Source organism: Marmota flaviventris, chromosome 14 (assembly GCF_047511675.1).
Source record: "Marmota flaviventris isolate mMarFla1 chromosome 14, mMarFla1.hap1, whole genome shotgun sequence".
Lineage (NCBI taxonomy): Eukaryota > Metazoa > Chordata > Mammalia > Rodentia > Sciuridae > Marmota > Marmota flaviventris.
Window position 1 is genome coordinate 94,820,922 of NC_092511.1, and position 24,829 is coordinate 94,845,750.

The 24,829-nt window shown below is 49.4% G+C and overlaps 1 protein-coding gene across 1 annotated transcript in view; it reads right to left on the bottom strand.

Moving 5' to 3' along the window:
• Positions 1-3,317: 3,317 nt before the first annotated feature.
• Sh3rf3 (SH3 domain containing ring finger 3) overlaps positions 3,318-24,829 on the bottom strand; it is a 335,414-nt gene continuing 313,902 nt past the window's right edge. Inside the window, exons 9-10 of the mRNA XM_027948923.3 lie at positions 12,231-12,565; positions 3,318-3,874 (exon numbers count right to left, since the gene is read on the bottom strand). Coding sequence (XP_027804724.2) covers positions 3,706-3,874; positions 12,231-12,565 — 504 coding nt within the window. The 3' untranslated portion in view covers positions 3,318-3,705. The remainder of the gene's footprint in view (positions 3,875-12,230; positions 12,566-24,829) is intronic.

A 24,829-nucleotide genomic window follows, 5' to 3' on the forward strand; every position in this document is an offset into this window, starting at 1 on the left:
TTTGGCTCCGCCCACACGACCCAGCCAATTGGCCTCAAGAGCAGGAGGAGGGGGTGTTGAGAGGCTCGCTGGAAGCCGGTGGCAGTTGGGCTCTGAGGGAATTCCTGAAGAGCTCCTGTGGTGCTGCATGTGTTCTAAAAATAAAGTTCGTTTCTGCTTGACAAGTGGCTCTGAATTGTGCCCAGCCAGGCTGTGGCAGTACCCCTATCCTGCTCTTCAGAGAACATGGTATGGGCACCCCAAGAGTCAGAGATACAAAATCAGGGCCATCAGTGTGCTCACTGGAGTCTATGCCAGGCAATTCTGGTTGACAAGGACTTAAATAACTACAAGAAAGGAGAGAGGCCGAATCCTCCATAGAATGTCCTCTTTCTCTTCCAGGCAAATGAACCCCTGGAGCAGAACTAGAGGTTCTGGCCAGCCTCTTGGCCGGCCTAGCTTCTGTGGCATACTTCTGACTGTCCAGCTAGTGGACCCTCAATGTGTGCTGGGTATGCTTCATGTTCAGTGACACTTGCTGGCCATGACTACCCAGCCTCCTCGATGGCCCAGCACCCGATACACATAGACCAGGTGTCTTCCTGGTAGGAACATGAGGTGCCAGGTATGCAAGCCCTGGGAATGGGCCATGGGCATGCAAACAGTACCATCCCAGCTCCACTCCCACCCAGGGCTGGGCCTTTCAGCTTAGGCCTTGCAGCCTGTACCCCAGCCCCGCTGTCCCCATCATGCAGACACAGGCCTTTCCATGTTCATTTTTATTTAAAGACTCAGAAACACAGGCATCATAGTTTGTCACTACTGTCAATTCTTCCAAAATCACACGCTGACATTGTGTATAACAGAAACACTATGCGTGTGTGTGTGTGTGTGTGTGTGTGTGCGAACTGTGCAAAGTACAAAGGATTTCCCAGTTGGTTGGCTGAGCTGGTTTCAGGGTGTTCAGCCTGGCATTCAGGCCCCGCTGCCTACCATCCTGTCTCCCTCCCTCATCCCCTTGACACTCCGGGGGGCCAGGCTGTCCTATCTCCTAGGAGTCTGCTGACCTTGCTCAGTCAAAGCTATGGACCCTAATGTGCTCCTCAAAGAAAATCACCTTGGCTGCCGAATGCCACTGCACAATTAGAAGTGGACATTGTGGGGCCAGGATGGGGTATGAGGGTTCAGGACAAAGTGCTGGTTTCATCTTCATCACTGAAACGTCTGTCCTGGGAGGCAAGAAGGCCTGAAGGGAAGGGCTACTTCTGCTCCTGCACTGTTAAGAAGGCTGAAGGACTTGGATATGTTGAAGACACTCAGACAACACATGGGGGCTGGTTGTGTATTTCTCCCACTCTCTGGCAGCCCAGTGCCCACTCCAGGAGCTCCACCCACCTGACAGCAAACCCTGGAGTTGGCTGGGCCCACAGCATCGTTCTCCTTCCCAAGAAGGGTCCAATACTCATCCCTGACTCTGCCATGAAAGGGGCCAATGTCCTCCAAAGACACCTAAACACTTGCCCCAGCTCTCTATCATGAGGTGGGGGTGCTCGGCTGGGTGGGCTGAATCCCCACTCACAATCGCTAAGTAGTGGAGCACATTCCCACCATGAGCACCATGTGGGCAGAGACTGGGAGAGGAAAGTAAGCCCGAGTTAGTAATTGTTGCTTGGTAGCTGCCCTCTTTAACAAAAAGAAAAAAAAAAGACTATTTTTTACCTGGAGACTCAAATTAGTTCTGGTTCTGCTGGAGAATGTTTCTCACCCAGGGTGTTAATCTCTTTGGTGACAGCATGAATTTAAACATGCACAAGATTTTTTTGTGTGTGTGCATGGTGGGCAACTAATTTGGCAATGATGATGACTAGATCCCTTCTGGTTGTCACGAACCCAGTGTGTAAACTAGATTTTCTCTTTGATTCAGAACAAATTTCTCATGTCCATTAATTCTATTATCATCTGGAGGGAGAGGAAGAGCCATTTTCTAGATGTGATTCCCCCAGTGTGGAAGCCACCTGGCAGTTATACATAGCCAAGTCATGTCCCCAAATAGGAACTCGGAAAATAAGTGGTCTTCATTTCAAAGTCTTTATGCCAGGCAAGCGAATGCATTTCTGGAATGTGCTGCATCCCTGAAAAACACTGACAATGTCCACTGCCAAAGGCTAATTATTCAGCCTAACGTAAGGCTGAGTGGTTTTTGTAGAGAGCAGGGTTATGCATTACGACTTTGAGATGATAAAAATACATTCCTGAGGTAAGTCTCAAGGACAAAACTGTCTATGACAGGGCTCCTCAGGTCACTTTTCATGGGAAGGGGCTGTTACACTAAGGAATACATATCTGTTGATGTCACTTGGGGGAGGTCCCAGGGTAAAAGCCACTCTTCCTCCTTCTCTCTCTTCCCAGCACTCCTGGACCCTGCAAGTGTACAGCACAGCATCACAGCCCTGTTCTCACTGTATCTCTGGTCTCTAGCAGAGGAAGCTCTGCAAGGCCTGATATGGGAAGAGTTGTTTATTTTTCAAAAATAAGGAGAGAGAGAGAGAGAGAGAACCTTTGAACCTTTGCAAGGTGGTGATCTGAACTGCAAATTTTAATAACAAAAAAAAAAAACATCATGTTTTGAGAATGCTAATTACAGTCATTCTCTCATAAGGAATTTTAAAAAAAGCATCTGCCTTCCTAGGCAGGGGTCAACCCGCATGTTCTTTTACCGCCACACGAAAGGGCAATTAGAGTAACCCTCCTAGACACATTTCCAGTCCTTGAATAATAATCATCACTGTCTAGACAGAGCCTGGGGTTTTGGTAAGGATTTAAAGAAATTGGCTGTTTCCAACTCCCTCCAACCACCTCGGCAGACCCGCTCTCATCCCAGGGAGCACTGGCCAGCGCTCTGATGTTGAGGACAGGGGTTTCTCAGTGTGCTCCAAAATTCATATGGTAAATATAAAAACCCTGCCCTTTGATGTCGCCTCAGACATTTTTTCTTTCAAGCTCACCCAAGTCATTACTAGTTTTACAAAAAGGCAGCACCAGATGTATGAAAAATAGGCAATGTCTGACCTATTAGAAATATATAAAGTCTAACGGCTGTACGTTAAAAAGATGTAAGAAAGAAGCAACGCAGAGGGACAGCAGCTGTGAAACAAAAGGTGTAGCTTACAATCCTGGCAGGAGACAAAGCCACCGGGATTCTGTTCCAGTGCCCAGCAGGAGCTGCGCGGCAGGCCGGCAGGGATTCCCAGGGTCTCAGGGGAGGCCCCCTGACCCCTGCCTGCCCAGGAGGGGCTAGATGGCAGGTGACTGAGGTATATAGAGGGGTGATGCCCAGGGCAGCCTGGAGAGACATTCCCCAGTGCTTCTGGCCCCAGCCCACCTGCCCAGCCCCGAGGCCTCTTGCAGCTCCCAAACTTGCATAGGTGGCAAATAACGCTGTGGCGCCCTTCGAGGGCAAAGCGCGGATCTGCCCACGTGGGCATCCTCTCCTACAGTCTACTCACAGGGCACAGCGACCTCCGCCAACAGCCCGGAGGGCGCACTGACTTGGGCTTTTGGGTGAAGGCAGGACACCTGCACACTTCCAGACCCCACCCCGATCCAGGTGTCCCTGCCAGGTGCCTTGGAGAGGACCCGGGACCCTGGGCGGCTGCGGCTCCCTCTGCTCCTGGGCGGAGCTTCCCGGGGCGCCACCCCCGGTCAGTGGCGCTGGAGCAGCCGTCCTCAGAAGCTCTCCACGAAGCTGCCCGGGAAGAGGCCCGTGCGGCCGTTCCGCTGCAAGGTCCCCTTGTACCAGCCGTCCTCGCGCTTCTTGTGGACGAAGACAATGTCACCTTCCTTCAGCTCTATCTCCGCCTCGCTCTGGGGTGGGTAGGAGACCACCACGCGGTACCTGAGGGACAGATGGCGTAGCAGGTGAGCCTGGTGGACAGGCTGGCTTCCCCGGTAACCCCCAAACCCTGCCGGCCGGACCAAGCCCGCGACTCTGCTTTTCTTCTGCCTCCCCTCGGGGTGAATCTTGCAGTTTGGGACTGCTTTTCCCACTTCACAAATGTCTATTTTTTTTTTCCCCCAAAATTCTTTTCCACTTAATTTTTTTTTTAAAGAAATTTCCCTTTGTGTCTTCTTGGACACAGATCTAAGACTAGCTGGAACGTTCCTTCTTGTTCGTCCCAGCAGCACCCCGTCACTTCACACTCTCCCTGTGCCCTGACTGCGCAGAGCCACTGTGCCTTCCCGGGAGAGCTGCAGGGACTGAGGAAGGCCAGAGCCTTGGCTTTGTCCTCAGCCTGTTCTGACTGTGTGCCTCAGGCTCATGTCCCCAACTTGTTCAAGTGTCAGTTTCTTTGTCTAAAAAGCAGGGCCCCTCACCTGCGCCACTAGGTCGCAGATGGCTGTGGCTCGTATGATGTGTAAAATGTGATTGGAAGATGGTTTTGTTCCAATGGTCATTTTTCTAAATGTGCTTCAGAATCCTAAAATCATGTTGCCTTAGCGCTTCGACTAGCTGACGCCATGTCACCAACATCCTCCAGAACTCATTTTCCCCACAAGAACTGGGCTCCTCCCTCTCTGAAGCCTCCAAGGCCTCTCAGAGTCTCTGTTTTCAGACCAACATAAGATGAAATGGGACCAGGATCAGAAGCCTTCCCTCTGTGGCCTCTGCATGCACTGAGATGGATGGCTTGCTGTAGGCTGGAGCTGTGACCAGATGCAGCCCTGCAGCCTCTCTGGGCTGAGGCAGGTGCTCCCCAGATGTGAGACCATGGTCTGACCCTCTGGCCAGTACCTTGCCAAGGACCCAGAGTCCCAAGGTCTGCACAAAGCAGACCTGACAAGCCCTTAGCTATAGCCCCGACAGACTCTCTCCTTCACCAGACCCCAGCCAGGCTCCTTGAGCCCTCTTCTCTGTTAGGTTTCACCCTGGTCTATAAAGTCTTGGACAAACACTGACAGTTTCTAACAGCTCAAGCTGAAACACTAGCATGGTCCTAACTCTTCTTAAAGTACCTACCTAAGAAGTCTCAAGGTGCCAGAAGAATTCACTGTTTGTTCCAACAATGCTTGAGGATAAGGCCTCAGCCTCAGTCTCTGGGAGGATGGGAATCCAGCTTTACTCCAGTTACCAACCCAGTTGGGTTTCACATGGATCTAACACCCACTTTCTCTTTCTGTAAATTTCTACTCCTTTGACACTCTTGAGCCCCTACTCCTCCTTAATCCCTCATTTTTCTTTGAAATGCTCATTCACTTAAATTTGAATCAGAATTCAGTTCATGGTGAATTCCTTTCCCTGTGGCAAAAGTATATCATATTTCTGCTTAAAGTCTGTCCAAGGAAGAGGAGCAAGGCTGAGGGGCTGCCATGCTCCCCTGGGGACCAGCCTGCTTCTAAAGTATTCCCAAGGGAATACAAGTGCCAGGGAAATCCCTATTGTCCCTTCTGGCAAGGAGGACCTCTAGCGACTGAGGAAGCTTTGCAGGGGCACATGTGCCCAGTGTCTGGCTGGGCCTCTGCACCCTCTACACTTAGGGCAGGTAACAGTTGTGCAGCAAAAGCTGGAAGAACACTGCATCCAAAGCACACCTCTGGTCCAAAATCCAAATCCTAAAGGAATGGGTTTTATGGCAGCCAGGATATAGCTGTTCTCTCTCAGGGAAAACCCCACCTGAAAGTTATTATAGCTATCATTTTGCTGAGGTGACACTGAGCTAGTCAGCAGAGCCTAGGCCTGGCAGGGAGAAGGTTCTTAGCACCCATGTCCCCCTAACAGGGCATCCATCTCCAAGGACACTGGGGCTGCCTGAGGGACACATACCAAGGACGTGCTAGGTGGCCTTCCTGTAGGCCCTCCTGGCCTTATGGTCATCCATACTGGCCTTCCTTTATACCATACAAATGGAAGACAGCACTGACACATTCTGGCCCTCCTCTGCTAAGAGTGTTCACCACTTCCCATCTCTCGCAGAGTAGAAGCACAAGCTGAGAAAGGGCTTCTGTGTCTGGACATCCTCAGTGCCTGTGTGCCGCTCAGCATCCTCCTAGCTCAGCTCTGCTGGCCCTAGGTGCAGCAGGTGCACCGACCTCAGGCTCCTGCATTCGTGGTCACCTTTGCCTCCAGTGCTCTTCCCTATCATGGCCAAGACCGTCCTGCCCTACTCACTACCTTCGACAGGCCTGTCTGTTTACCTGTTTCCTTGTTTATTTTCTGTCTGTCTGGCCCCTTGGCAGCAAGCCCCGTGGTGGCACCTGCTCCCTGCTGCATCCTGTACCTGGAATAGGAGCACTGGCGAGCAACTACCTCGTCAATGGCTGCGGCTCTCTGCACTGTTGAGGACATGCGGCAGGGGAGGCTGCAGGCCTTGTGTGGGACTGGAGGGTGGAAAGCTAGAGCTACTGGGAGGGGCCTCATCAAGTGCCAATTAGCCACGCCTCCTGGCCAGTTCCTTCTCCCTGCAGGGCTCTTCTCTCCCTCTTGTCTCTCCTTTCTCAGAAAGCCATAATCTTGTTCCTCAGCTGTCAGTTGGCCTGTTGGCCTCTCCTGTGGGCAATGGCAGGCAATGGGACTAGAAGAGCGCAGGGGGCCACTCAGGCAGAGTTTAATCACAGACAGCCAGCAGTCCTGCAGGCTGCCAGCAGCTACCCCACCCACACAACACTGACTTGTCCTCCCGTCTACACTGCTCTCTGGGGCCCGCCCCTCCTGCCTCGCCCTAGGCCCTCCTCCTGAACCTGGACCCAGCTGTCCTGTACACTAGGGAGCCTCTGAATCATGGAGGGAGTTATAAAGATTAGGCACCACACCTGGCTCTCCCAGGTCTCCTGGCTCCAGACCTCTTACAGTCCCTTTTCTTCTGAAGAGCACTTAAGAACCCCGGATGACATGCTGGTTTCTGACAGTTGGCATCTACGTTGGGTGGACCTCAGAAGCTCAGAACTGACTGAAATTCTCAGCCTGAACCAGGGGGCACATAAGGAGGCCAGCACTGCTGTCCCCTCCCATCCTGGCAATGCTGGGACCAAGGCCCTAGTCTACTGGCTAGGTGGTGGTGTGGGAGAAATAGGCAATCCTTTACCTTTCATCTTCCTGGCCAGCCAGCTGGGAAGACCTGTTCCCTGGGGCCTGCCTCTTCCTCCCTGCCCCGTTACCCACAGCCACACAGTGGGACCTGAAGGAGACCTGCCTCATCAACAGCATCTGGCTATCTTGAGGGGTCCTTAAGGTGCTCACTATCTGGAGTCTCTGACCTGGTATATTCTGGTCTTAGAAAAGTTGGGACCTTACAAAGCAAAAAAGAGCCCCTAAGACAGCAATTGTGGCTCATGGATTTCAGGAGCCCTTGAGGCAGATTCCTAGGCCTCTACTGGGTCTACTTGATAACATGGGGCTAAAGACTATGGATTTTAAACAAGTTATGGAAGAAAATATTTGCATGCAGGTCCCTTAGAATCGGAGCACTGAGAGCATACAAGTTGGAAGGAAGATTCCATCCCTTCCCAAACCAGCCTGCTCACAGTGCACGTGTCTGGCTTGGCCTGAGAAGCCATGGTTTGGGGGAAGCTCGTGGTGTTATTGGGCTCGAAGAAGGGGCACAGACAAAAAGCCCTAAGCCCAGCCCCAGAGAGCCTACAGCCTACGGCACATGGATCCAACTTGCTTCAGACAGGCAAAAGCAGGAGGCAAGGCTTGTTGGGTGTGAGTGCTGCTATTCAGAGGCAGCAGGGCTAGCCACGCTCCAGGTTCCAGTACTGAGTCAGACTGGCCAACTCGATGTGCTTTGGGATGGTTGCAGGTGCAGCTGGACTGGACCAGTTCCCATTGATGTCTGAGGGCAAGCCAGACACTGGTTCTCTGGAGAGTGGAGGAGGAAAGGAAGTAGAGCGCCTCCCATCTCCTCCCAGACCAGTGTCTAGGAGGACAGATGGCCCCTGGGATGCAGCCAGCATTCTGTGAAATCAGACAGCATGCACACAAACCTGATGGTCCCTACCCCACCAGCACAGAGGCTGCATGTGTCCACCAGGACTGGGCTGTCCTACCTGTGGCTTCCTGCCATCCTCCACTTCCTCTCTGAACACCTGATCCTTCTCTCTCTTCCCCAAGGAAAGAAAGGCAAAGGGCAAGATGATTTCTCAGACTCTGAACGCAAGTTTTGGCTTTTGCCTCAACAGCCAGATGTGAAACAAACAAGCGACTTTAAAAATGCAATTTGTTAGAGAGAAGTAATTTGGTGCTTCTGAGCAATTCAATGATTTAATGAGCCCAGATGGATGTGAGCTGAATTTATATGAGATAAGTGTTTAACGTTTCTGTCCAGATCATTCCAAGACTCTGAGCTATTCTCCCTGCTGCATGAAAGTAATTGACACTCCCTGTTATAGACACAAAGGGCCATGTAAGCAGTTGAGGATGACAGCTACTCTTATGTCATGATCATGGCTTCATAAATCAGAGAAAGACTCTGCCCTACTGAGTATAAATAAGGTTTGTCAACCACAGCTAATATTCACACACAGGGCTCAGGGAATCCACACAGACAAAATCAGGAGGAATTCTTATTACTAGTGCAATTAGCTCCATGTGTGAGTTTGGGGTGTCCCGACTTTATCTAGTGTCATCTGCTTCCCTACCTGACAACAGGGGTCACAGGGTGGCCCTCCCTAGGGTGGCCTTTTCAGAGCATTTACTTCAACATGGTTGAGGACAAGTGGGCCTCTGAGAGGTGGCACCAGGTGGTTATGGAATAATGTCCTGCTAGCAACTTAGAAATGACCAAAAAATGCATCTATACCCTGGACACTAAACTGTAATGCATTACAGATGCTCCTCAGCTTATCACGGTGTTACTCCTCAGTAAACCCATCATAAACTGAAAACATCCCAACAGGAAATATAGAGGTAGTAGAGTTTTAACCTGATACCACGTGAGATTCACATCCTATAACCATACCCCAATAATCAGTTCCCCAAATAACTTTCAAATTTGGCTTCTTGAGCACATTGTCCACAGGGTAAAAAAAAAAACATGTTTAGGTGGCCTGAAGATTAAGTCCCCTTGGGATGGATTGGTAACCAGTCCTTTGATTTACACAGTAGTCTGGGGGTGTGGCTCAGTCAGGTCTAGTCTGGAGACATATGCGTTGTCAGCCAGCTGATGTGGCAGGTTTACCAGAGCTTGCCCAGGTATACTCTCCTGAGTGGCCTCCCTCGGGGCTCCCTTTGCAATACTTTTTTTTTTTTTTTTGGTACTGGGGAACGGAACCCAGGGGCACTCAACCACTGTGTTCCAGCACCCGCCCCCCCTTTTATTTAGAGATAGGCCCTCACTGAGTTGCCTAGGGCCTTGCTAAGTTGTTGAGGTTGGCTTTGAACCCATGATCCTCCTGCCTCAGCCTCCCAAGCCTCTGGGATTACAAGCATGTGCCACTGCCCTTTGCAGCACTTTTAACCTAAACTTCCTTCCGCTAAGAGCACTGAGCAGCCCCCACTGTCTTCCCAGATCCTCAGGAGAGCAATGGTTGAGACTTGGGGTGGGGGATGGGGGAACCTGCACCAGGAGTTTCACAAAAGACGCAAGAAGGACACTGCTGTGTCTGGAACTCAGCCACTGCTTCAGCACTGCAGGATGGACCCCTCGACTCTGACTGCCCCACAGTGCCCTCCTGCCATATTCCACCTTGCACGCCTCCGTCCTTCCATGAATATCTGTCCTGTGAGCGAGGCAGCAGGACCCTGGGGGGCAAAGACTCTTGCAGCTGCATCCCACTGGCTTCCCTCTTCCAAAACATGCTGCAAAATGAGGTTTCTTTTTAAGAATTTTTTTTTAGACTTTATTTTATTTATTTATACATGGTGCTGAGGATTGAACCCAGGGCCTTGCATGTGTAAGGTGAGCACTCTACTGCTGAGCCACAACCCCAGCCCCTACCAAGTGAGTTTTATTCACAAGCCTGCAGGGCCAGATTCCAAATGCTGTCTGGACTGGAGCTGTCTCAGCCTAAAGAGCCAGCACGTCCATAGTCACAACCTGTCCAGGCTCCGTGGACACCAGGCGGCCTGTGGCTGCCCAGGTTGAGGTTGAGGGGAACATTCCTGGGACTCATCTGCAGTTTGGTGTCAGGCTATTATTTTGCAAACACTGCTCTTTAATGAGCTCTGCAGAGTGCTTGGGGTCAAGGAGCATGCCCAGAGTCTTTAGGTATAATAACCCCCTGATTAGACCAGATATTCTGAGAGTGGCAGTGGCTGTCTGAATCTGCTAGTTAATCAGAGACTCCCATGATTTTTTAGAATAGAGTCTTTCAAGATTTCTTATTGAGGAGTCTGGAAGTCACGTCTTTGAAGATAGACTTAGAGGTGTAGGGAGCAGGTACCCATGGGAGATACAAGAACAGCTATGAAAGATCTAGAAGCCTGTCATTCTTCTGACAAGCCAAAAGACCCACTCTGTAACCTGCGATGAGACACTGGGACCCATGTTCAGTATTCACAAGGCAGTTGGTGTTTGCCCATGGAGGGAGGAGATTCGGACAAGAAGGAGCTGCCCCAAGTTGGAGGAGGCTCCCTTGGGAAGGGAAGTGGGAGAAGGCAATGTGCACGTGTGGGAATATATTTGTGTATGTGTTCCAGAGTTTGTGTGCATTTTGTGTGAGTGTATGTGTGTTAGCAGAGTGTGTGTATGTGTGTGGTTTGCGTGTATGTTCGTATGCTATGCAGGTATGTTCACATGTGCCTGTGTTTGGTGTGCGTGTATATTTGTAAGTTATGTGTTTGGTATGCATGAGTGTATGGTGTGGTGTGTTTGTAGGCGTGTGGTGTATGTAATATGTGTGTGAGGTATGTGTGGTGTGTTCACATGGTGAATGTGTAGTGTATCATTATATTATGTGTTTTCATGCTGTGGGGGGCAGTGTGAACTCGATCACTTGAAGGTCCAGGGTCACCATGGGGAAGGCAATTCCCTGCACAGCACTGTTGCATGAAGAGGGGACACAGCTGCACCTTGGGTGGACAGGGCAGTGCTCCTGGATTCTGGAGGATTTGCCAGGGCTGTGACTTGCTCCGCACTATTCTCAAGCTAAGGATGTCAAAGTCCCTTTATAGGACCAGTGAGCATCCTCTGAAGGGGGCTGCTGTCTATGCACCCCACAGAGTAAGGCTTTTCAGAGTCTGGACTCTGTGGTCAGAAAGCCCTAAGCCGAATCTTTGGTTAAGCCACTAACCCATCTGTGTGACCTTGAGCAAGTGATACAGCCTTTCAAGAAACCTCAATTCTCTCTTCTATAAAATGGGGAGGCTGAATTCACGGGATTGGTAAGGAAGATTATATCACATAGAGGGCACTCGGAAATGCTGGCAGATACACATATCATGCGATGCCTGACCATCCTGGTGTCCACAGCCAGCAACTCTCCTAACTCTGGGATGTTCTGAGCATCACATCTGTGCAGAATATTCAGTTGACCTCAGCCTGCTACTGACTGCTACTCTAATAGTAGGTTGTAACATGGTGCCACGCTTTCCCTCCTCGGCCTTGTGGAGACACTGACCCTTCCTGCGGCCCCAGTTGATGCTCCCAGAGGCACAGCTCAAAGGCACCATCTAGATATCTGTCACTGCACTGAGAGCTAAGAATGTTGCTCATTTTGATATGGTTGAAAAGGAAATCCAAGGCAGATTTTAAAACGTGAGAAAGTTGTAGGACACTTAAATTTCAGTGTCCTTACATAGAGCTTTCTGAAACACCAGACTATTTGTCTACATCTGGCCTGTGGCAGCCTTCCTACTAAATGGGTAGAGTGACGAGTTGCCACAGACGTTGTAAGGCCCACCACATCTACAATGTTTTTAGTATGCGGCCCTTGACAGAAAATGTATATGCCTTCTTTGGTCTAGATGGAAACTTATCTAGCCCCTTGCTGGAAGTGGTAGTCTCAGAGGTTCGCAGGTGCTCAGGATGGTGGCTGCCTTTTGGGGCTGTGGTGCTAGCACGACTGAGCAGCAGTATTTTAGCAGAAATGCCAAGATTGTTTTCTTAGGAGATGGTTCATATTTTTATTACTTAAGCAACATCCTAACATGTAGGACCTGAGTAAGGAAAATATCTTCTTGCTATCCTAATCGCACATATGGTAATCTTAATCCTCAGGGAAGCCCCAAATGTCCCTGTTCCCCAAATCAGCCTCCAGACCTTGGGGGACCACCCCGAAGCATGGCCACAAATGCTGCCAGCCCACACTCCCCTTACCTCTCTCTAGGCAATGGCTTAGGCTCAGGACGGATGGCAGCCATGGAAAGAGATGCTTGCCGGGAAGGGGACAAGGAGAAGTTCAGATCCAAGGAGCCGGCTTTCCTGTGCAGTGGCTCTAGCCCCATGGCTCCCTGCATCTCGCTCTCTATGGGGCAGGAGCCTGCCCTGCCATGGATGGACAGCGAGGATACTTCGGGGCCCATGGCGCCCTGGAGTGAGGTGTCCAAAGCCATCTGAGGGTCATGGGTTGGAGAGATGGATGGCGGGGAGCGCGACTTCTTCTTGGTGGATGCCCCAGCTAGAAGTTTCAGCAGCCCACTCTTCTTCTCTTTCTAGAGAGACATAAGTTTGAAACCAAATGTGTTAACGCTCCTAGAGAAGTACAATCCTCTTTGGAACTTTAAAGATTATCTTGTGAAGCTGGTTAGAGGAAGAAAACAAAAGCTGAGATTGAAGGCTCATTGTGCTTCTTTTCTTAAAACTTGGAAGAAGTGTCCCAGACGGACCATGCAGCTCTGGGGCGAGTTGGTGCCATTCCCTTGGGAAGATGCTGCATGTTGGCCATTCTGACACACAAGTCCCCTCCCCACTGCAAGGCCCTGGTCCAGCCTGGAAACTTCATGGGCTGAGTCAGAGGAACCAGCCGATAGCATTATTTGCTTTCTGAAAATATTTCTGGTGGGGCTTCACATGAAGCAGGGGTCACAGTGGGACCTGGCTCTTCTAAGAAGAGCCCCCAAAGAGTCCCTGTGTCATGTCTTGCTGATGTCACACAACTTTTGAAAGAAAATTGCAGGGCTGTGCAGCCTTACCTGAGGGGTTGCTTATTCCAAATTGGGCTTCTTGACATAACTCCCTCACCCCCTGAGGATGAGCTAAGGAATGTGTTTTCGGTTCATTTGGAAACCTCAGCAGCATTTTCTATAAACTATCCTTTGCATAAAGTGGCTGATAGAGCACACAGAAAGTGTGCTGAGGTGTGTGTGTGTGTATTCTACATGTTCCCAGCAGAGCCTGCATGCCAGGGAGGAGTGCTTGTCCCTGAGCAGAGGGCAGCTGTTCCCTCTCACACCAACAGTGCTGTTCCCTCTCACAGCAACAGCAGCGGGAGGGTTGGGACCCTGCTCTTTGGTTCACTTTTCCCTGAATTCCCTTGCTGGAAAATTCCCTGGTTCAATCTCTACCCTAGCTTCCTTTCCTTAAGAGAGAGAGAGAGCCGCTATGGGATGAAGTTGACTGTTCTCATGTGCAAAACGGGTGAGTCAGCTGGAAGGATCTGTGCTTACAATCACCAGCTCGGTGTCCACGTCATCCCCTGAGGATGTGCAAACCCATCTCCTGGCATGGACAACCTTTGCACCCTGCAAATGGCTGTCTGCTGGCAGAACAACAGCCCCAGGGTTTTCATCAGCACCCCAGGATTTCTCTGAGTGAGCCTCACCCAGTAGGTCCCATGCTTTATGGAGTCAGAGCTGGCTCTCCATCAACACAGGACAGCCAGGCTGGGCAGTGAGACCAGCCTAGAAAAGGAGCCCAGGCAGTGTCCCTGGATGGCCTGGAGCAGCTTTCAGGTGTGCCACTCCTGTCTGTGCTGGGTTCTGTGAGCATAAAGGTTAAGTGGATGGGGTCTGGGCCTCAGCCTCCCTCAGCGGTCTGTGGTGATTACTTGGAAGACATTTAAAACATTGCCCATCAGCACTCTAAGAAAATTGTACTGTATCCCTTCATTGAGGCTGGGCTCTGTGTGTGTGTAAGTACTGGTAAGCATGTGTGTGTGGGGATGTGAGTGTGGACGTGTAGTGTGTGAGGTTTTCATCGCTGTGAACAAAATACCTGACCAGAACAACTTAAAGGAGAAAAATTTTACTTTAGCTCATGATTTCAGAGGTTCAGTCCATGGTCAGCTGACTCCATGGTTTGGGCTGAAGGTGAGGGAGACCACTGTGGCAGAAGGGCCTGGTAGAGAAGGGCTGCTGCACTCATGATGGCCAGGCAAAGAGAGGAAGGGGAAGGGGCCACGGGGAAGATGAACCCTTCCAGAGCACACCCCCCTGTGACCCACTCCTCCAGCCACGCCCCACCTGCCTACCATTACCACCAGTCAGTCCATTCAAACCGGGATGAACTGGTTAGGTTATGGCTCTCATGATCTGTTATTGACACAGGAGCTTTGCGGAGAAACAGAGAGAGAAACACAAACACTGACTGGGGTCCCACTGCATACTTGTACCCAGACTCTGGCTCAGCTGACACCAACAGTCTGGTTGCCTGGATAAGGTGGCTATGGCTGCCCAACTGCCTGCGCTGTCAAGTTGCTCCATGTGGCATCTGCAGGTCAGAGTGTCCCGGTTTCGTTCACTTTCTGGGCTGGAAGCCCTCATGGCCAAAGCCCCACCCTGTGGTGTGCAGGAGCTGGGCCTACAGGAAGGTGGATCAGGCTGTACCAGATGATGTCTGCAATTTTCGTTAAGTGTACATAATTATTGCATAGACAACTCAGTGATTTTAAGTTTTGGGTACTCAGCTGCTGCTCATGGTCTCATGGTAGAAGACTGTCATCATGAGCAGCTGCTCATAGCGCCTGGTCATGGTGGCCACAGAAGCCCCAGCTGCTTGGGAGAGAGGGACATCCTAACATGACCCAAGTCGGCTGCTACTCCATACCCATGGCCTCCTCACTGGGCCTGAGGCTCACCTGAGCTGGCCTTCCCTCATCATGGATGGTATTTAGGACATCTGCCTCCATCCTTCCTACCAGCATCAGTGTTGGCGGGGCCCTGGAACACTGAGGCCCCCAGTGCTCCAGGCCCATGGTCTATCTCCCCTCATCCTCAGTCTCCCCCAGGAACATTTCCTTAATGTGTTGTGCATTGTGCTAGGCCCTGGAGGGAGACCGTTATGAGAATAAATGGGGAAGAAAACCTTTAACCTGATAGACACAGGTCTAGTTGGAGTATTACCATGCTGGTAGCTTAAGGGGAAATGTAGCACCAAGTCTGTCTCCACAGGATCCTTTTGGAGACAGCCGTATTCCCAGGAACACACTTTGGGAATTGCAGTAAGGAGGGCTGGCTAGGCTGGGGACAAGGCCATGCACAGGGGTGATCTTGCCCCCAGGGGACAGGTCTGAAGAAATGTTGAGTTATCACATCCAGGGGGTACCTCTAACATCTAGTGGGCCAGCGTGCTCCTAAATATCCTGAAACCCAGGGGGTAGTTCCCATGACTGTTGTGTGGCCCCAAACATCAATCGTGCCAAGGCTGGGTATCCCTGGTCCATAGGAAGAGGACAGGAGCCAGGATGTGTGGAAGGAAGCAAGGCCCACCTGGGTATGCAGCCTGAGCTCATGGCCCACTCTGAGGATATGGCCCTCCTCCACTCCCAGAAAGGCAGGTCAGAGGCCTGGCAGTGGGCTTATGACCTGCTGCACAGACCCTGCCCCCAGACTTTTCCCAACCACCTCTATTTCCTCTCCCCTGAGAGAAGGCTAGGCTGCTACCCATCCCTTCCAACCTCTCGAGGGGTAAGGCTGTGTTCATCTTGTTTACCCCAGCACCCAGGGCCTGCTGCTGTGCTGGCACACAGCAGGTGCTCAATTCACATTTGCCTAATGAACTGAGCACAGCAGTGAGCGCTCTCATGGTGCCAGAGCAGAGAACAGACTTAGGGCACAAATGCTTGCTCACAGGGTGCCACAGGCCATGCAGGCCTCGATGGTGCATGCAGGTGAGCTGGGGGAAGACGAGGCTCTGCCATCTGGCCCTGGGCCACTGAGAGCACTGTGGTACAGCCTGAGCGGTATGTTTAGGAAAGGGGAGGGTGGGCAAATGTGATAGGTAATTTTCCTATCTCAGATTTCCAGGATTAAATATGACTGATTATTTTCTTAATTTGAATCAGACTGGAAAATATGTTTGCCTTCTAGAATGGGATTCTGCTAAGGCCTGAGGCATCCGGTTCTTATGGATGGCTGCAGGATCCACATGATAGCCACCATCATGCTTGTGGAATTCATGGAATATGGAGGTTCCAAGCACTTCCTTGGGGTTTGTGACGCAGGTAAGAATCAGCCCAGGACCACTTTTCATGTGTCCAACAGGCTGACAGATCCGTTTGGGGGTCAACACTGCAGGAGATAACTGGCTTCACAGGATGTTCTGAACTAAGAGTTTATGTTTAAAAAGGTGGATTTGCTGGGATCGGGAATAAATTAATGATTTTCATGAGCAGAGTGGGACGAGAATGCTGTGTGCCTTTCACATTCTGGAGGTTGCTGCTTCATCACTAGTGTTCCCAGCAGAGCTGTGTCTCCATCATTGCTGACACTCCTCTCCCCTGGGGGCAGATCACCAATGACCACCACAAAGCCAAGGTCCAATCAGCCAAACTGTCTGGAACCAAACTGTCTGGCCAGGCGCTAGTGGGCTCCAGGACTGGGCAGGGCTGAGGATGGCAGGCAGGAGAGGTGGCCAGAAGCTCCAGTTGTCAAGATCTGGAGCTGAAAGCATCCCTCCTTCCACATTTACCCAGAACACCATCACACGAGCCATGTGTGCACACTGCTCACACTTACACATACACACACACTATGAAATCAAGTTATGCTCTACTTTCAAACAATCACCATCTGGACTCATATTTAAAAGAGATCTGGGGGGACTGGGGAAGTAGCTCCGTGGTTGAGTACTCGCCTCTCATTTGAGAGGTCCTGGGCTCAAGCCTCAGCAATGCAAAAAGAAAAAAAAAAATTGTGAAGGTGCTCATTCATATTGCACACATTAGAGGAAAACTTTAAGGTACGCAAATGGTATAGTAAAATTTGTTATGATTAAGATAGGCGCTTACCTAAGAACCTTAACTGTTTTAGAGAATAGTAGTATAAAAACTCGGCAAAAGGGAAAAGAAATTTGAAACTTAAATGAACATCTACTGTTAGTCAAAGATCAATCAGAAGTTATGGAAAAACTGTATGAAATTATTAAGAAAGTCTGTGTATGAGGGAGAAGTCATGTGCCAAGAAAAAAAGCAAGGGAAATCCAAAGGCCAGGCTTACTCTTTTTTATGACTTGATCTCATGGGAATTAATTAGGATCTCTCAAAGACCGTACTGATTCCTTCTGAGGGCAGCATCCCCAATGACCTAACCATCTTCCTCTAGGCCCCACCTCTTAAAGATCCCATCAGTGAAGGGAACAGAAGTTGATTTTTTTAAAAGCAGCATTAACCTTTTTAGAGATACTGTTTATTTCATTCAATTCATTTTTTTTCTTTATTTTTCTGAAACGGGGTCTCACTAAGTTGCTGAGGCTGGCCTCAAACTTGTGATTCTTCTGTGTCAGCCTCCTGAGTAGCTAGAATTATAGATATGTGCCACCACACCTGGCATTTAGAAAATACATTATATATTATATTACATACAAAAGTTTTGGTGGTTCTGGAGATGAACCGCAGAGCCTTGAGCGTGTCTGGCGAGTGCACCACCATTGTTCTGCACTCCCGAGCTGCTTTCTTTATTAGCCTGTGCTAAAGGGGGCGGCCATAGCACTATTTCTCTCCAATAGATTTGCCATCTTAATTCCTTTTTGTGTAGGGCAATGTTTAAAATCAGTTTGCACTGGCTGGGCACAAACCAAACGTCAGTCCAGATACATATGGTGAGAAACAGGCAGAAGTGGACTTGCTTTGCAAAGCTTAGTCCTAGTAACCCGGAAGACCCTCAACTTACAGGATGCCAGACTGACTGTACCTGGGGGGCAGCCACAAAAACTGGCTGCGCCCACATACCCATCCCCATTGCTTCTAGCTTTGCCATTGTGTCAAAACCAATCCCAATTCTCAGTCTCTACAGCAATCTATTAAACAACATCAATATCTCGGCCAACTCAGCAGTCAGTACTAAGGAAGCAAAATGAGTTTAGAAAGAGGATCAAAAAATTCTCAATGCCACCTCAATCTATAAGCTGTTGGAAAGGGCAGGTGGCAGATGGCAGAGACCTGTAGGAAGCCCTGGTTCAGAGAAAGGAGCACCTTTTATTCTCCAATACCTATGAGAATGACCCCCAACTCCATGGTGATGAAACAGCTGGTAAGTCAGAAACCTGGGCAGAAGCCTGGTGCACATGAACTTGGCAGGACAAACAATGCCCGAGGCTTTAAGAAGCTTTGAGATATTCAAAAGAAAGAAACAAGGGTTGAGGGAAACATGGAATCCTTATCTTTGTTGAGTCTGGCCCTAAGGCAGCAAGTTATACTTGGAAGCTTTTTGATTATTATTTTATGTTTGGAAATCTTCCCATCAAAGATGGGGAAAGGGCAATTAAAAGCTAGGCCCTGCTAAAATTTTAATGGAGAAAGGTTTCTGCTTGAAAACACAGTTCCTGGAATCACAGAGAAAGGCTTATAACAATATAAATATACAATACAGTCTCAGAGAGGGCAGAGGGATAGAAGATCCATAATGAATAAAGAGGAAGAAGTTAACAAGCTAATTAAAAGAGACAGAAAAAATTGTGCACTGAGCTATTGGGTATTTTAAACATTAAAACGCATCTTCAAAAATACCGCATAGCAAAAGACAGAAGATAAAAAAGGCTAGCTCATAAAAATAGTGAGGCATGGGAGGCAGCAGAGAGTGACAATCTGACTGTGCTTTCTCCATCTTTTCTATTTCAAGTGGAAGAGCTGCCCACTGCTTCGTGTGGCTTTTCTTGCTTTTATCAGAGGTAAAGTCTTTGCGGGCACCCTTCTGCCTGTGGCTCTGCACTGGGCACTTTGAACAGGGAGCAAGAAAGGACGGAACGGAAAGGAGGCATTTGTCCTTCCCAGCAGAGCCACACACATCACCCCAGGGACAGCAGACTCACTCAGAACTAGGGTGAGGAACAGAAGGAACCCCAAGCTCCCCCTCATCTGGGTTGCGACACGTGGGAGCAGGTCTGGATGATCAGTCAAGTCCAACACGGCATGAAACAGCCCCTGAGGGGAGGAGAGGTCTCTCTGAGGAGCTTCAAGAAGATAAACACCTGCATCACTTGGGTGTGTGAGAAGCCCAGGATCCTGTGCCAGCTTGGAAGACAGATGGAGCTGGGTGTCCGTGTCATTTATTAGTTGGCCCATCTTGAACAAGTTACTCATCTGTTCTTAGCCTTAACTCCCTCACATGTAAAATGGATTACACGAATATCTAAATATAAGAATTCTATTTAGAAAGAAAGCTTCCTAGAAGCCAGATGCTATACTAAGTCTTACTCATACATTACCTCGTTTTATTCTTTTTTTTTTAAATTTCCATATGACAGCGGAATGCATTACAATTCTTATTACTCGTTTTATTCTTAAAAAAAAAAAAAGAAACAACTACAGAACAAAAGGTGGCTCTGAGATGGTAGATGACAGATACAGGGTAATCAACTAGAAAGTTGCACAATCTGGACTTAAACCCAGGACTTGTTGAATCCAAATTTTAACTGTGGTTCTGTTGTGTTGTCCTGAGAACTAAATAAGACAGTGCATGAGTCCCAGGATGGCATTGCCATTTGGTACTGCTATCACAAAATACTTGAGGCTGGGAAATGTATAAAGAAAAGATGTTTATTTAGCTTCCAGTGTGGGAGGCTGAAGGATCAGCTGGCCCCATCAGATAGTTCTGCCTCACTACATGGAAGACGGCATCATGGTGAAAGTTTGTTTATGAGGGAGAAGTCATGTGCCAAGATAAAAAGCAAAGGAAATCCAAAGGCCAGGCTTACTCTTTTTTATGACTTGATCTCATGGGAATTAATTAGGATCTCTCAAAGACCTTACTGATTCCTTCTGAGGGCAGCATCCCCAGTGACCTAACCATCTTCCTCTAGGCCCCACCTCTTAAAGATCCCATCAATTCAACATTGCTACACTGGGACCACACTTCCAGCCCATGAGGCTTTGGGGGGATATTCTCAACCCATATCCAAATGGTAGCAGGCATTCAGCAAATGGATGACACCCCTCTAATGCACTGTTCAGATTTTCTCATAAGTCAGTTCACGGGTGGGCACTGAGGTGTTTACACAGATGATTCCAAAACTCTAGCAGGGGTTCTGTGCCAATGCTGGCCAGTTACTCATCCACCTATGACACGGGCTAGCACCCCCCTTTCCCAGCCTGCTTTAGGAGAACATTTCGAGAGTAGCTTTCACAGTGTGGTAGGGAGATTACTGAGCCCTGTGCGCGGAAAAGTGTCTGGTACACAGTCCACTCTCAAGACAGGACCCCTGAGACTTAGGTCACAAGTGATCCATGCCAGAGCTCTTCACCCATGCATCTGGCACCTCAGTCAGCCCTCATTTCCTGTTAGTACAAGCCTCATCAGAGGAATTACAGCATGTCTAGTTTATCTTATTAAACTTTAATTTTATCTTCCTTACATTTTTTTTTGTGGTGCTGAGGTTGAAATCCAGGGTCTCACAACATCCTGAGCCCTGTGATATCTAATTTAATCAACCTGTAAGGATGAGGTGAATAGGACTGAAGAGTCGGCTACTTCTCTATGGTCTTCTGGAAACCTCTAGGGCTCAGAATGTTCTCGGAACCCCCAAAACAGCCCAGTCTGGACCGATTCCTGAAAATGTCTCCGAAGCTCTGAACCTGAAGTAACACACCAGTCTCTGACCTACAAGAAGGAACACTGAAAAGCACAATTAACATGCTGTCTAACATGGCACAATTAACATGTCGTCTTTCCATATTTTGTTCAAACTCAGTTTGCAGGGTGAAAGGCACCGGGTGCACTGCTGTCAGCTGCCCTGGTGAGTCTGGTGACAACACAGTGCCTGGAACCCTGAGACATGGGGTACACCCACTGGCTGGGCCCTTGCCAAAGGAACTGGCATCTGTCACTCCCCACTGGGAATTTCAGATTTCTTGTACTAGGGCACCTTCTCCTGCCTTTATGATCAGCTACTGGGCTCTTCTGCCAGCACCCAGGTGGACGTGCTCCTCAGAACCCCCGTCCCTCCGTCCTGTTGGGGTGTCCCTGCCTGAAGCCACTAACAGGATTGGCTCTTCAGTTCTGCTTGTGGTAGGAGCATTTCTAATCCAGCGTCTCAGATGAGCTCTTGGTCTTTCATCTGCAGCTTCATTCAAAGTCTTTTAACACAGAAATCGTACCAATAAAACCACCAAAAGATGTCCCGAGGAGTTCCCTTCTGCCCAGCCCCAGCTAACGGAAGCTGAAAGTAAGAGTGTCCTTGGTCCTCGTCCTAGGTGAGTGGTTAGGAGAGTCCAGGGGATGCAGGGGCCAAGGAGGGGAGTGAGGCCAGGACGGGGCTAGCATGGTCTCCATGTCCTCGCACAGGAATGCTGCTTCACCTCCTCCTCCTCCTCCCTAACAGAGGACAGAAGTCTGAAGGCACCCAGGATGTGGGGTCCAAACCTCCATATCTGCTAAGAGCCACAGCCAAGTAATATGACGCAGGGCAGTTTTGGTTGAAAGGTGACGCCAGCTAGCCATTGAGATGATATGATTATGTTAAGATTTGCATTCATATGGATATTGGACTCCTGCTGTCCGCCTCGGCCTGCTACGGGACTCCTGGAGAGTTCCCATTGGTTGGGGAAGTGCGGTAGGAGGGAATTCCGGAGGAGGGACTTCCGGTTGGGGTCCGGGAGAACACCACATGGGTCGGTCAGCAATCTTCCCGGGAGCATACGGGGCATTGGCGGCAGTTTCAAAAATAAAGTTTGTTCCTGCTTGAGTGGCTCTGGATTTTGTGCCCAGCCAGACTGCGGCACATATCCAGTGAAAATATCCGAGTGACAGCTGATGCATGACCCCACTGGGATGCTCCTGGGCCACTCTGGGTGAGGCAGAAGGGATTCTGGTGCCCACGTCCTTTGTGACCTTGGTTCTGTGACTTCATACAATAGCGTATAAAACATACAACATTTGGACTTTCCAGTTAAGCTGGGCTGTCAAAGACCAAGTGATCCTGGTCTTTCAAACAAACTCTGAAGAGATCCTGGGCTTTCTATGAACCTCTAAGAGGTGATTGTGAGGATATTGTCTCTGAGTGAGCACAAGCCTTGGGATGCCCTGTGGGATCGTCAAGTTGGGAGTGGTAAGGACACAGGACCTTTAGCAGATTCACAATGCAATTCACGCCCCTTCCCTGACATTAAGAAACTGGTTGTTTAATTCATTTGAAAAAAGAGGGGACTAAGCGCAGGGCTCTGCCCAGTGTGTGGGTGGGCAGCACTGACTAGGCCAGGCCTCCCTAATTGTCCACTGCAGAGTCCTGCATGGCCATGTCTGGCACTGCCCCAGGCTAGATCACGGGTGGATGCTGGAAAGCAAGGCCCCCCAGGGAGAACAAAGAGAATAGAATGTATTTTCCCACTTCATTAAATAGTACCAAGGCAGAGGAGCTGTAATTAATAAGATTAAATACTCTACCTGAACTCAAGGGAACAATGACAGACACAGAGCTAGGAGGGAAGCGCTGATAACATGGCAAATTGCCTTTTCTAACTATGTAACACTGTCTCCTCACCTACTCCCCTCCTTAGACAGTACTTTGGTGCTCCCCTGGCTAAGTGTGCCAGGGAGACCTTTGTAACAGCCTCCATGGTTTCAACCCAGTGGAAACAGTTTTATGACTATTGGATGGACCCAGAGCAGCCGTGAGCTCCCTCTCAGAACCCAGCTGCCATGCTGTGAGGAAGCCCAAGCTACAATCCCATGGGGGAGGCCCGTGCAGGTGAGGTTCCAGACCACAGCCAGCCTCAACTGCCAAACACACAAGCAAACACGTCTCCAGTGGCCCTGGCCCCTGCTTGCAAATCATCCTCAGCCTACAAGTCCTCTCAGCTGAGGCCTGGACATGACGGGGTAGAGAAAGCCACCCTGCCATTCCCATCCAAATGCTAGAACCCCTAGAAACCGTGAACACGACAAAGCGATTGAAGTTTTAAACCCTCAAAGGATTAGGGTGAATTGTTATGCAGCAGGAATAACTGGAGATTTCATTTTCACCTTCCATGAGATATCCCAGTGCCAGATGACACTGCTACGGTGAGACTATCACTGTCACTGACTTTAATTACAAAGATCTTATTTATAAGCTTCAGACTCTCTCTTACACACAGCATTTTAAAGGATGCAAAGGGTTGAAACTAAGGGCATTCTACCCTTGAGCTAATCATTTTAATTAGGAGGACTCTCTGTTCTCCTTTTAGGGATTTCAGGAAGGGTTCTGGCCTTTTTTGAGACAGGGTCTCACGAAGTTGCTGAGGCTGGCCTCAAACTTGCTATCCTCCTGCTTCAGCCTCCAGAGTCACTGGGATGACAGGCACGTGCCGCCACCATCCCCAGCTATACGCAGCATTTTTTAATGAACAAATGTGAGACAGGAACATGAAAGCATGTCCCAACTGACTTTTTTGGGAGAAAGTTTACAGAAATATTGGAAACATGTCTAATTGAACGCACACAGGCATCCAAATAATACATGAGAAGCATTCTGCAAGGAAAGATGTCAAGACTTGAACTTCAAGTATGTTTTTACTTGATAATCTAATGCAATCAAACCAAACAGCAGAGTCATAAAACCAACAAGAGAACATTTCACACTGATGGGGCAAGTTTGGAACTAGAAGGTCTGGTCTCAAGTTTAAAACATAACTGGGAATCGAGGTCGAAAGATTTTACTCAAAGGACCCATATTTCAGACAGCCCAGGGAATCCAAACCATGCAAGTTTGAAAGTCTAAGAGAGACGGCCAGACAGCTTTATGGGAACTGAGAGGGAGAGAAGGACAGAAAGTGCAGCAATGGAAATGTGCGACTTAACAAGTCCATTAGGTCATCAAAAGCATTTAAATGGCTTGCCCGAGAAGTGGCCTCCCATCAGCTGTCGACTCCTCTTGTGGAACGCAGAGCCCTGGAGGCTCTTTCCTCCCTGTGGTAAATGGCACACTTAGGGGACCTTCTTCTCAGGGTCTCAGCCTTGTGATCATTCCTGTAATACTTCAGTATCAACATGACAGCTGAAGAGGCACTGTGTGCAGAAATCGGCCAGCAGAGGGGAGGTTTCCTCTGCGTCCATTCCCAACAAGCCGCTGTGGAGCATCTACTGAGTTTGTATTCCCTCAAAATTCATGGTTAAGGGGCTGGGGATGTGGCTCAAGCGGTAGTGCGCTCGCCTGGCATGCGTGCGGCCCGGGTTCGATCCTCAGCACCACATACAAAGATGTTGTGTCCACCGAGAACTGAAAAATAAATATTAAAATTCTCTCTCTCTCTCCCTCGCTCTTAAAAAAAAAAAAAAAAAATTCATGGTTAATCCCAACTCCCAGTGTGATGGTGTGGGAGGTGATTAGATTATGAGGGAGAGACCACGTGACCAGGATTAGTGTCCTTCACAAAGAGACCTGAGGGAGTCTGGTCGCTCCTACCACCATGTGAAGACACAGCTAAAAGGCACCAACCATGAACCAGGAACGGGCCCTCCCTGAACTCGGAGTCTGCTGATCCTGGACGTGCTGCCTTTAGAACTGTGGGCAATTGATTTCTGCTTCGGATGAGCCATCCAGCTGATGATATTTTGTTACAACAGCTA